The sequence below is a fragment of the Alligator mississippiensis genome, chromosome 3 (assembly GCF_030867095.1).
Source record: "Alligator mississippiensis isolate rAllMis1 chromosome 3, rAllMis1, whole genome shotgun sequence".
Lineage (NCBI taxonomy): Eukaryota > Metazoa > Chordata > Crocodylia > Alligatoridae > Alligator > Alligator mississippiensis.
In genome coordinates this window covers 37,761,246-37,774,297 of record NC_081826.1, presented here as the reverse complement: position 1 = coordinate 37,774,297, position 13,052 = coordinate 37,761,246, and the positions used below count along the sequence as shown (strand labels likewise).

Below are 13,052 nucleotides of genomic sequence, written 5' to 3'. Positions count from 1 at the left end.
AAGGTCAACTCCCAGACTACTGCACGTGGCAGCACAGTTTGGGAAGGAGGTGAGCAGCTGACAGTGGTGGAAGAATGGGTTAGGGACTATTTAGAACAGCTGGATATGTAAAAGTCCACAGGGCTGGATGTGATGTACTCATGGGTGCTGAGAGAGTTGGCCAATGTGCTTGCAGAGCTGCTGGCCATCATCTTTGAAAATGCATGGCAATTGGGAGAGGATGATTGGAAAAGGGAAATATAGTACCCAAAAGGAAGAAGGAGAATCTGAGGAACCACAGACTGGTCAGCCTCACCACAGTCCTTGGAAAAAATCATTAAGCAAGTCCTCAAGGAATCCATTTCTAAGCACTTGGAGGAGGAGGTGATTAGGAACAGTCGGCATGGATTCACCAAGGGCAAGTCATGTCTGACCGATCTGATTGCCTTCTATGACAAGATGACTGGCTGTGTGGATGTGGGAAGAGCAGTGGACATGATGTGCCTTGGCTTTAGCAAGGCTTTTGCTACAGACTCCTGCAACGTTCTCATTTCCTGTAGATTCAAAAAAACTCCACTCTGCCTTTTCTCAAGCTAATGCCAGACTCTTCAAATTCTTAGTAGCTGGCCATTGTTGTTGTAGCCCCCACAGCCCCTGCCTCACCTCCCTGGCTGCAAGCTCCCCCTGCATCCTGTGGGCAGGTAGTTCCCCACCACCACTGCTGCACTGCACAAGTGGATGTGCCTCATTGGCTGCAGGCTCCCTTGGTGCTAGTCTGGTTTGAGCTGGCCATACTGTCCTGTCCCATTCCTGGGGATGGATGTTAGAAATGAAAGCCAAAAGAAGGGAGGTGTACAGCAGCAGTTGGAGCAATGAGAGGAGTGGCAGCTTTGTATACACCTGCTTCCTCTCAGATTCAGAAAATTCTCCACTACCAAAGTCACATACCTGTGTGACAGAGGTCTACAATGAGAGACCAACTGGAAAAGGACAGAATGAAGTTGGCAAAGCTGCTGGAATAGGTGGTTTCCTAACACCTCAGCTTCAAGCTTCATTATGTCCAATACGAGGGAGGTGATACCAATCTAGGTCTCAACTTTTTTAGACTCGTGGCACCTCTTGAGAGACTCAATGCACCCCTTGCTAGCCTTAAGCCCTGCCCCCCTCCCTCGATAGAATCAAGGAACCCCTTAATAGATCCAAGGCACCCATTGGGAAATGCCGACTCTTTCTTTCTATTTGTTTTTTGACTACAGAAAAAAATAGAGCAATTCTTCAGTTGCAAAGAATACAGAAAGCCCACAACAGGTCAGAATGTTTTTGACACTATGGATTCCTATTTGAAATCTCTGAGTTTATCTCAGGAATCATATTTGCACACTTAGTTAACTCTGAATGTCACCCTGCGGCACCCTTGAAAGGACCTCAAGGCACCCCAGGGTGGAGCAGCACCTGGTTGAGAATCACTGGCCGAGAGAAAGAAATTTAAATTTAAACCAACTACCATACCTCAGATAGGATGAAGAACTGTGTAGAAGCAAGTGTTGGGGCTGTCTGCTGTGCCAGATGATTTTTCAAGGTTTATCCTAAGTCCCCTTATTCCATTTCTTCCAGGCTGAGAGTAAGAAATGGTGCTGCTGGCAGCACAGCATCGATCCAGCCCTTGGAAGGACTGCTTTCCTACCTGGCATGGACAAGGCCATGTGAAAACTGGAAACAGGCAGTAGTGGCAAAAGAATCCAGTTGCGATCTGGGTGCTGGGTCTTGTCTATAAGCCCCATGGATAGGTCTTTTATGTTTCCCTGTAAACAATATAATAGCATTTTCCAAAAAAAAGCTAGCTCCAGCAGAATATTTATTAGTGGGAAAGAACATTTAGGGGGTCTCAGTTGGAGAATTTGTTTGAATCTTGGGTATTCGCCATACACTGGTTTGTCATAAAGATTGTTCATGGTTACGTATTTATATAAGAAAACATTATAATTCATAGTTAGGTGCAATCGGTAATTCCAGTATGAAAAAGCACCGTGTCACAAAACAGTTTACAATACAAAAGTCTTCAAAATCTAACATTTAAAAACAATACTTGTTCAACATTAATAACATTACAGTAAAAAATTGTATTTCCCTTCAAACAATACTGTTCATGTGTTTGGCACTGAAAAAAACCTTGTTACAAATGTATCTTTTTTAACCACACAATGCTGTTTGGCGAGTGTTCAAATAGCAAGGACAAACATATTTGCTAAATTTTAGTCAGCATTTTAAAATGCTTCACCCTTAAAACCACTCCTGAAATACAGGACACCTTCTCCTGGGCCTGACTATAAAATGGATTCCCACCCTTCTCAGAAACTGGGTGGTAACTACAGAGGTTGGTTGTACCACAGTCCTGGATCCAAGCAAACTTTAAAGGGAAGTGGATCTAAACATCAAAATATTGCCATCTTTGATGAGCTGAGCTAACACCCTAGCTAGATCTAAATGCCCCAAGTGGGACTCAGACCCAGAATTTACAGTTCAAGACCAACCGTATTTTAAGTTATAGTTTTAGCAGTTACCCTCATCATTAAGAAGAAAAGGACTAAACTGGGCCAACCTAAGTCTGCAACACATCAAATTAATTTTGATGTAGTCAACAGTCTCTGAGGGGAAACCAAGAGCAAAAATGTGACTGACTGATAAAAAGTCTGCACAAGCTGGTCTTGGCAGCATATCTGGAGGGATGAGATACTCTTTGCTATAAGCTTCACATGGGACTATTGATTATAGGTTCATGGGAGAGCCTGCTGTGTCTTGCCCTCCTCCTGCAAGCCTGGCTGCAGTTATATAGCAGTGAGAACAACACAGCATGTGTGATCAAAAAAGTTTGTATCTGTGAGATAAATGCAGAAAAACAGACTGCACTGGAAGAGTTTGTGACATTTTGAAACTAACCCCTATTAAAAGAAGAATGCAGGTTTTGTACACCACAGAAAACAACTGCATCCCATGCAGCTATTGCTAACCAGAAAAGAAAAAGGTTGATTCTACTGAACAGAAACATGCATTTCTTGGTGCTGTGTCTTTAGGTTGAACAATAATAAAAGAAGTTATTTTAAATTGTTTTTACATCGTACAACAAAGATGCCACTACTAAAACACAATACCATCACACACCAGTACAGCCTTAAAAATACAAACCAATGCTGGTAGGACTTCCATAGATCTGCAGGTCATATGTACAGAGGAAAACAGTTGACAGATAGGAAAGCATCGTCAGTGAGGAAAGAGTCATTCTTCTGAATCTGTCATATAACTCAGGTACATGAGAAACGTTTATCCTGGTCACACTGAGAAATATTTTAGAAGTTTATAAAAGGACAAGGATTGATTATACTTAGGAGCACAGACTACATGCACTGCACTCCTTCAACCTCTGTTTATTGGTTTCAATTTATACGTTGGGCTTTGTGTATCACCCTGGGAATATCTACAACATCCAGAGGAATCACAGCAATGGGCCAAATCCTAGACTTCTCTCCATCTTTATGCAGGCAACTCTCCTACAGACTTCACTTGCAGCAGGTTTTGCCTGTGGAAGAACTGAGTGAAGGCTTTTGATGTGATCAAATGAGGCTATAGCCAAAATGGAAAAAAAAAAAACTTGACCCACAACATGTAATGTGACCATACAGAGGACACCCAGGATTTGAGACAACAGCCATAAGATGTTGCAGCTCGAGCTAGTTTAATTCCTATTTCTCCTTCTTTCTGAACTGGACATTTCTTGCTCAGAATACATGGGCTTGTTTGCAAAGAAGTAATGCACAGAAGAAGGACAGGTATGTCATTTTTTTCCAAGAAGCAGAGTAAACTAGCCTGTACCGAAAGCTAGGTCAGGGCTCAGCCATCTCCAGGGCCCAAGCCAAGTCAAAGCTAGCGTCAGTCTCTCTTCAATACACTTCAGTCTGCTGGGTAGACATACCTTAAGAGATAGATAAGGCAAGTGTTGCACTTGTGGAATGCCCACTGATCTTCATGTGTGCTGTGTATGTGGAGTGCACTTAGCCTCAAGCTCTAAATCCCTACCATACATTGTTTTTGAGCAGGATAATGTCAAAATTGCTTGGACAGGCTCTTAGCTAATACACTTATAGCTAGTGTAATGCTTGCAAAATGACCAAACCTGCAGAAATATAACAAGGAAAAGTGGAAATCCTAAAGGGCTGGTGAACTGAGGAATTAAGTTCTAATGCAAGACATGTCAAATATGTAATACAGCCAACTCCAAAAGCCAATATTGTGCAAACAAAAACAATTTCTAAATCACTCAAAAACTCCATTTTCATGGTGCACAGGACTCTCTGTGTGGTAACTAAAGCAAAGCTGCTGTTAGGATTAATAGGAATTTTGTTGTAATAAGAGCTAAAAATAAGAATTGGGAGGACTGAATCTAGTAACAGGACATTTCACTGTCTTCAGAAGAGCTATAAAAAAGAACACAAGCTGAAATATCAGCAAGGAAATTAAATGAGAAAATAAAAAAACCCCATGATCTTCTAAAGCATTGGAATGGTCATGTCTAGACACAAAATAATGTATATGACTATTTGATATAGCTTGCAACTATATTTGTTCTTCCAAATACTTACCTATAAGGGTTGGCTACAGTGGAAATGCTGGTACCTAATGGCAGGAGAGGAGGGAAGAAAGCAGAATCTCCTACAGATGATTGCCTAAAACCCATCGAGCGTGACACCGTTCATAGCCAATCATCGGGGCAAATGCAACTTAGTGTTCAGAAACATTTTTCCAGGTATTTTTGCTAATAATCATCATCTCCCCCCTCAGTTTCTTGGGCATGTTCATTCTTTGGACAGGTAGGGTGGGATTCTCAAAAGGGCTCAACATTGGTTCAATTCTGGTCATGCTGAATTCAAGGGTAAAGCTTCTGTAGTCAAGTATAAAACCTCCCTCAAATTTGGTGGGAGTGGAATCAGGCCAGTGCTGAATACCTTTGAAAACCCCATCTACCCTGTTCACTCTGATACTCCTTTGGAAGAAGAAAAGCAAAGAAAATGTAGATAAGGTTTGCTTTTGTGTATTTGTCAGAAGGAATTAACATGACATTATTATTTTTAAATACTAGTTGTCCAGTAGCACCCACAAGCTCCAGTCAGAATCAAGGCTCCCATAATACTGACATATAGGAAGACACCAGCTCTGCCCTGAAGAAATCAGTTCTCCATTACAAAAGCCATAGGAAAAAACCTGGCATGGTTCAATTTATTAAATTGATATTGTTTCAGATTAAACAATATAATTAGATTGAACAGTGTTGGTTAAACTAAGCCACATTATTTCAGATGTTTAGAGTATTTAATTATAGTAGATACTGTGGCTTGGTGAGCAGTGCACAACTACCCAGGCATACCCAAGCTTGGGGGCCACATTAGAAGTTTATCCATGAAGCGGCATCAATATCTGCACTTGTGGATGTCAAGAACCAGTGTCCCCAAAGCACTGAGAAGGAGAGGGTAAGTAAAATGTATAATAGGGTCTGATTGGTATCCACCATTACTTGGATATCATATGTCTTTGTAGATTAATGCAAATAGAGTAGGGCAGTAAAGAGTGAAATGACAGATGCTACTAAGTGAGACACCCAAAGGTATAAAAGTCAGTTATGGTCTCATAGAGTGGGAGAAATGAAGACAAATCCACCTTCTGAATTATCCAAATGCAGTATCCCCACAGTGCACTGGTACCTGCATTTCACAACAATTTGCAGCCATTATTTGATTCTGTTTCTAAACAGAGGAGCACCAATGGTTGAAGTGCAATCCTTCTCTGAAAAGGTGCTCTCTGTCAGGCATGCAGAGTTTGGTGTCTGTTGATTCAGTCATTTTATGTAAAATGTTTGCAGTTTACAAAGGTATTTTCCTATAGCTTGGCTCGAAAACTGAGTCAGGCTCAGCTGTTTTTTTCTTGTGTATCATACTCAGGAACAAAAGTTCTGCAGGCCAAATTATGTCCTCAGTTACACCTGTGAAACACCATTTGTCTTCCAATTATGCCCTTAGTGACCATCTGTTATCTTGGCTGGAGTTTAATTGGAGCACGGTAAATAGATCTGTTCCTCATACATGAGAAGGAAAAGAATCCTTCCCCCTCCCTGCAGACATGTTGGCTCCGAAGTGAAAAATACTAAATGCTTATTTTGTAACAGGAGCCAGCAGCTCTGACTGAACACACCAGGGAAGCACATCTGTTTAGTTAGAAGGTAGGTGCCATTTCGTTTCATAGCTATATGCCAGAGCAGGCCTGATCCTTGGGCCTGACCTTCCATTGCATAACCATTTACAGACATGCAAGGTGGGTGAAAAGTATTACTATTCTCATTGGGTACCACTGAACATGCAATTTACATCAGTGTAACCAAAAACACAAGGTTAATGGCAAAGCCCTTTGTCTCTAAAACATCCAGTAAACAACAGAAACATACTGAAGATGCAGTTATACCATGGGAGAACATACTAGTAAAATAAAGCCAATTAACTTACTCTTCTCATAACTACTAGCTGTGACCTTGCTGCTTGATGGAAATGGACTTGATATTGGAGTAGGAGACACTGGGGATCCAACGTATGGTTCTCCCTTTCAATCCTGTTTGGCTAATGTTTACCAAACTTAGTTATCCTTTAAAATAGTATAGTAGGTCATAAAAGCTATAAACCAACTTCAAATACATGAAATGAAGAAAGATACAGAGCTTAAAAGCACCAGCTGACTTTGTAAATGATGAGCAAAGTATTACTTTCAGCAGGTCTCATATCAGTCACGTGGCACTATCCTGTGCAGCCAAAAACCATCCCACCACAGGTAACAATGGGACAGAGTTCTGTCACAAGATTAATTTAGAAAATGATCCTGGACTTAAACTCACACTTCCACCCAGATCAGGTACAGCAGTTTAGTGTTAATGAACAGGGTTGGAATATGAAATTCAAGGAATTACATCTGGCTGGTGGCCTCTGCTAATGGTTTTTCTCTCATTCTGACAGCACTGGTTTCCTTGGGTGGTTGTCCTTTTTCCTATGTTTATAAAAAGCCGCACTGTTTAAAATAGGGGAGACAAATAAACACTTCCAAAGATAGCTTTGAATGTAGAGATTGCCCTCACTGCAGCCAACTATTCTACCTACAAGCCTGCTGGGTACCATGGCATTTGACAGTACAAATGATGCATATTGGTGCAGCTCTGTTTGCAGATCATGATGTGTACTGCGCCAAGATGTACAGACTTTTCATCTTAGGTGCACTTACAAATCTCCCATTGAGAGTAGCTATATAGGGAGTGAACCTTACAGTGAACAGAACATTCTAACAGAAAACAGCAAAGTATTTCTTATAGGGACAGTGAGAAATGTTCCAAGGTGTTAAATGTTCCTATCACAGCAGGAGGTAGCATGCAGCTCTGTTTACCTGGTCTCATTTGGATACATGGGGCTTCAAGTAAGATAGTGGTTCTTCAGTTCACCTAAACCTAGAGTGCACCAGAGAATATACCAGCTGGCTTTACAGGGGCTGTGATCCAAGGTCCCAGTCTTCAGAGATGAGGACAGTGAATGCTGGCTGGTTTTGCTGTTTGGCTATTACAACAAATGCAGCCTATCAAATACCAGTTGGGCTGCACAGCTGGGTGGTATTGCCAGCTAAGGGCACAGTATCTGGATAGTCCTCAACAACAAAAAATAGCCATGCTTAAGTGAGAATTCTAGATAACTGGAATTGTATTGGATGTACTTTTGTAGGTATTAAGTCTCCATACTAGTCACTAAACTTTCTGAGGTACCAGATTGGTTGTTTACCTGCTAAATATATACATATTACTGAAAAATATGCCTCCAAAGTAGCAGGAAGTGGTATCAAACAGCCTATCCTGCCTGCAGTGCTTTAACTTAAAAGAGATGTTAATCCAGTCACTTAAAAAAATGTCTAATCTTGCTGTGATGTTTTATTTCAAATGGGCCATCTCTTCTCAAGATATCACTGAAAGCAATAACAACAATTAGCAAAACAATAAAGAGCACAAATAATGCAATTTTGTTTTGTTAGCAAACTGCAGGTGGCTGCTTAACAAATTAAATTCTGGATCAATTTCAAAGTATAGATGATGTTTTTACTTACAGAGTAAGAAAGGGATCGTTAATCTTTTGAAACAATATATATTGTAAGTTAAAGGAATAAACTTAATACAGGTATAACCTTAATACAGTTAAGGAATAACCTTAATACATTCTGTAAATGTTTATACAATAACTATATCTCCAGTTATGTCCTCTGCAGCTGTAGATTACTTCTAGTCTTCCAGACTTTGTGTTCCAGTGGAAAGAATTACAACTCCACTGGCCTAGGGTCACATCACAGTTGGATTTTCAAGCACATGTTTAAAGGAAAGTATTAACGCATGGATTGATTCTGTCCAAAACAAAACCAAAACAAAAGGAGGGGAAAAAAGAACACACTGAGAAAATAATTTCTGAACCAAAAGTCTTATACTGGTACGAAAAAAAGAGATGGAACGCAGCTGCTTAAAAAAGGTAACACTTTAATAGTTTTAGTCAAATGCAACTGCTTTCACTGTACTAAAAAAAAGATGTAATGATAGGAGATATCCAAATTCAGTTCCAATAAATGTCAGGTTTTCTAAATGTGTCTGCTTCTAATCTATGAGCCTGCACACAAACTGGAGATTAAAGCTTTAGCATTTTCCTATGGGCACTAGGATTTCTAAGCCAATTACTCCAGATAGTGAAGGTAACAGAGCACCTTAGAGAAGAGTTTTGGTGCAGTCTCATAAAGACCCAGATCTGCTGAGAGCATTAATTGCTAGAGGTCATTAACTTCCATGGGGCAACATGCACCAGCCAAGTATCTAGCCAGATTTGTACAAATAAAAAGCCATCTTCAGAGCACTAACAAGCAAACAGATCTTTGATGCTGCCGGAGGACATCTCTGCAGATTTTGCCTAGGTACAAAGGCCCAGGGAGTCTCCAGGGGCTATTTCTTGTGAACACTGAAAGTATCACAGAGATCACAGGCTCTTCTTTAAAGGGTCTCATTTGTGCCCGGTGTTTCTAATGGGGCTGAGGAGAGAGTAAAGAAGGAGCTGGTGAGAAATTGATAAACCCATTTCAGTTCATAGTAGGATTGGCCAGGGACCACCATAAAGAGCTAATAGCATTACATAGAGACACCTGTCTCTTTCTGCATCTGTCTGTTCCACATGGCACACATGCTTTTGTCTAGTCTTTTAATCTGTTTAGCAATATAAAACATAAATTGAATTTCACTAACCACCTGAAAGTAAACTGATTCTGAGCAAGCCCTCTAGGCCCTTTGAGACAAGAGATGCACCTGGTGACATTTTATTTAGGTTTGCTTAGCCACTGATGATATCTTGAATTGAACTGATTAATTATTGAGAATTAATTTTCATGCATCTCCACTATTAAACACAGGATAGCTAAGTCAAAGATTTTTTCTCTTTTCTGAATGTCTACATATGTTTTGCTAGTAAGTGGCCAGAAACAAATTAGTAATATCCATCTACTTTTTCCTGATTGCTAACTAGCATTCAACTAGTTAGCAGTAGCAGAACTAACCTACTTTATTCATTTTTATTTTAAATTAAGGCTAATAGGGGGTTAGCATCTACAAGGTCACTTAACCAAATGTCACCTTCACCTCTCCTACAAAGATTATGCCATGGCAGTCTCACAAACTCCTGATCTAGTGTGCTGACTGCAGACATAGCTCGCCAACAGGATTCCAAAGCAGACTCAACAAATGATAGATTATCTCTCACACAGTCATCCTAATGCTGCCTGGCACTAAAATGTTATGCTGCTTCAGTACTTGCAAATTCATCACAAAATCCCAAACATAGGCTCAGATCCGAGTACAGTGACCCTACCCAGATGATACAATCTTACAGCAGCAAATTTTAAAAATCCTTCCGCAACTAGGTGAAAAGATAAACATTCACATTTCTCTTGTAGCTAATCTTGCTTTAATTTTTATATACATATATAAATATGCTATTAAGTGTACCATTTCCTTGTTTCCATACAGATTTCTGAACCCCACTAAAGCAGATGAAATGCAAATGCCACAGTTTTATGTTCCAAACAGTTTTTGATACTAGCTTCCCTGTAACAGCAGGCCTAGGACCTGCATTATTTGTGGAGAGAGAGAGAGAGAGGGAGAGAGAGAGAAAAAAAAGAACTTCTGAATGGACAAGAACATTCAGCAGGTTTGCCTTGGCATTTGCTGTGTAAGGTTGTACAATGCTGCTATGCTAATCAAACTCTCATTCTCCTGATGTAAAAAACACTTTTTTCCTAGCCTGAACACCTCACACTAAACACACATCTCCCTTAAGTTTATCTTTCAGACCCAGTTTTCAATATCTGCCTGGTGATTCCCAAATGGATTCAGTAGCATCTCTCTGATTGTTTTTGGATTATAAATCTTTGATTTTCAAATACAACCATGCTAAATCAACCATTGTAAACCTTGTAAAAAAGTTGATCATGTTTTCTCCTCCACACTCCTTAAAAAAACCCACAACATTCACAGTATCTTGAAACAATGTGGTGTCATAGAAGGGTTGAAGTGGGTTGTCACTTGCCAACATTTGTGCAAACCCTTCGTACTGATCCTGTCTTATAATTTAACTTGTGCCTATTGGCAGAAGATCAGGACATACTACACCTGATGCAGCCCTTTGCACTTCAACACTTACAGTGCTTCAGATCCTGCGGGCAAATTTCTAACTATTAAAGCAGCAATCTAAATCTGTCAGTGTGTGTTGCTGCAGGTTTTTTCCTTCTTGATGCTTACTTTGAAAACAGACACAATAAAACAAAACAAAATAAAATCTTTAAAACAATTAACACCATGATGTCTGTTGCAAACAGTACTGTCCGTGTTCTGGACAAATTGTTAAGAGCAATTCAGCATTCTTATAATTAATCCACAACAAAAGAAGCTAAAAGATGCCACAAAAGAAGGCATTAATTGGCCATACAGAGGCAACACCACCATGAATGTTGTTTGGCAAAAAAAGGCAGATATACAATTCATCCAATCAATTGGTTTAGAATTGCCCTGCACTGCTGGGATCACACTGGAGGAGACGGACTATGGACGGATCGCTCTTGGCCCCTCGGATGAACTCTTCCAGAGAGAGTTTTCCTAGAAAAAAATAATAGCTTGTTTGTAGTATAATATACATGAATCAGTCACAGGACACATGCAAACAATCAGTATGTTGGGAAATTTACAATTAGGTGTAAGTGAAGGAACACCTGGGAAAACAGACAAGCTTCGTGGCCCGCCTCAAAGGTGTAAGATCTAGGATCTGGGGGACCAGAGATAAAAGCAGCTATTTCCAGAGCTAAAGACCCCTCCCGTAGTCCTCTCTGTGCAAAGCAAAAGCCTGGCTTTAGCATTTCTGCTGTTTGCAAATGTTGCAGAATCATAGGAGACCACAGGCAGTCTCAGAAGGATATGGGATTACTCAGAGCAGCATGTGTATGTAAAGAAGGTCCCAAACCATCTCTTCACCTCAGGTTTGTTCTGAATGCCGATTACAGTGCATCTATGAACTCAGGAAATAATTTGACGCTGAAGGTTTTACCACTGTGTGGCAGCCTTTACCTGAGAAGCCTATCTACATTAGAGCTGGTCCAGAATTTCTACTCAGGGCAACCACCATGCTAATAGGTACAGGAATACTAATAAATAATGAAGATCAACTTTATCTCCACAGCATGCAGGGCTCTCACTTGCCTAAGAACAAAGAAAATCTTAACATGCTTCATCAAAGCTCCCAATCTGATGCATCCTTTCAGATCCACTTATCCAGCCACAAGACTGGGAATCCAAAGGAAAACTGAGGGAAAATAGTGCCCCAAATAACACTGAAAGCCCCTTGGTTCCTTTGAACATACACTGTTCATGACATGGTTTTTCCTCAATCGGCACAGGGGAAAAATACCCTCTCATATTATATTTGAATACAAGGAAACCTCATTAAATACACTGTGGACACATCTGCAGCAGACACTTTACTGTGCAGTAGATTAATCTACTTCGCAGTAAAGCATCATTCTGTACATGTGTGTAGCATTTACTGTGCAGTAAATTAGTCTACTGTGTACTGGGTACTACCTGTAGATACAGTAGATTAACTGTGCAGTACCTACTGTGCAGTAGCACATGTGTAGACAGATGACTAGGAGCAAATTGCTCCTGGTCAGCCCAGGCTGCAGGGGGCGGGGGAACTGTCCCTTCCCCGGGCAGCTGTTTCCCAGCTCCATGCCCCAACTGGGGCATGGGATTGGGAAACAGCTGCTGGGGGAGGGGACAGTTTCCCAGCCCCATGCCCTGATCTGCCAATTGGGGTGCAGGGCTAGGAGGCAGTTGCCTCAGAAGTGGGACAGCTGCCCCCACCCCCAAGAGCCCAGGTTTGACCCTGATGCACCTTGCCAGCCCAGGGCTTGTACCCAGGGGAGCCTAGAGCCCCTGGCTGCTGTAGGGAAGCAGAGGAGGGCAGGAGTATCCCTGCACTGAATTGTTCTCATTGGGAGCAAATTTGCTCTTAATAGGCACACATGTAAAGGCACTCCTGGGGTAAGCTTATTGCACAGTATTTTACGATACAATAAGCTTACAGTGCATTAATAGCATGTGTAGACACACCCTGTCTATCATTAAACTGCTGCCCAAAGCAGCTTGTACTCAGTAATGGAAACCAACGGGCAAACATACTGCTGGGAACCCCTTTTTAAATGGGCATCTGCTCCCTAAGGAGAGAACAAGCACTGAGCCTGGAGGTACTGCAGTGCTAGGCCGGCACTTGGAAACACTGCAACAAACTCCAATACCCACCCTGGTGCCAAAAAATGCTGATTTAAAAAAAAAATAAATTTTGTTCCCAGGGCCAAATCAGTTCTGAATTAAGTTCCAAATTTCAGCTGAGCAGAGCTGAGAGCTCAATTTGACTTTTTCACTCCCACAG

The 13,052-nt window shown here is 41.1% G+C and overlaps 1 protein-coding gene across 4 annotated transcripts in view; it reads right to left on the bottom strand.

Moving 5' to 3' along the window:
• Positions 1–1,817: 1,817 nt before the first annotated feature.
• Positions 1,818–13,052, bottom strand: part of NCALD (neurocalcin delta) — a 210,791-nt gene continuing 199,556 nt past the window's right edge. For all 4 annotated transcript variants that reach the window (XM_019495744.2, XM_059723835.1, XM_019495743.2 and 1 more), the window contains one exon: positions 1,818–11,224. In XM_019495744.2, the coding sequence (XP_019351289.1) occupies positions 11,127–11,224 (98 nt within the window). In that variant the 3' untranslated portion in view covers positions 1,818–11,126. The remainder of the gene's footprint in view (positions 11,225–13,052) is intronic.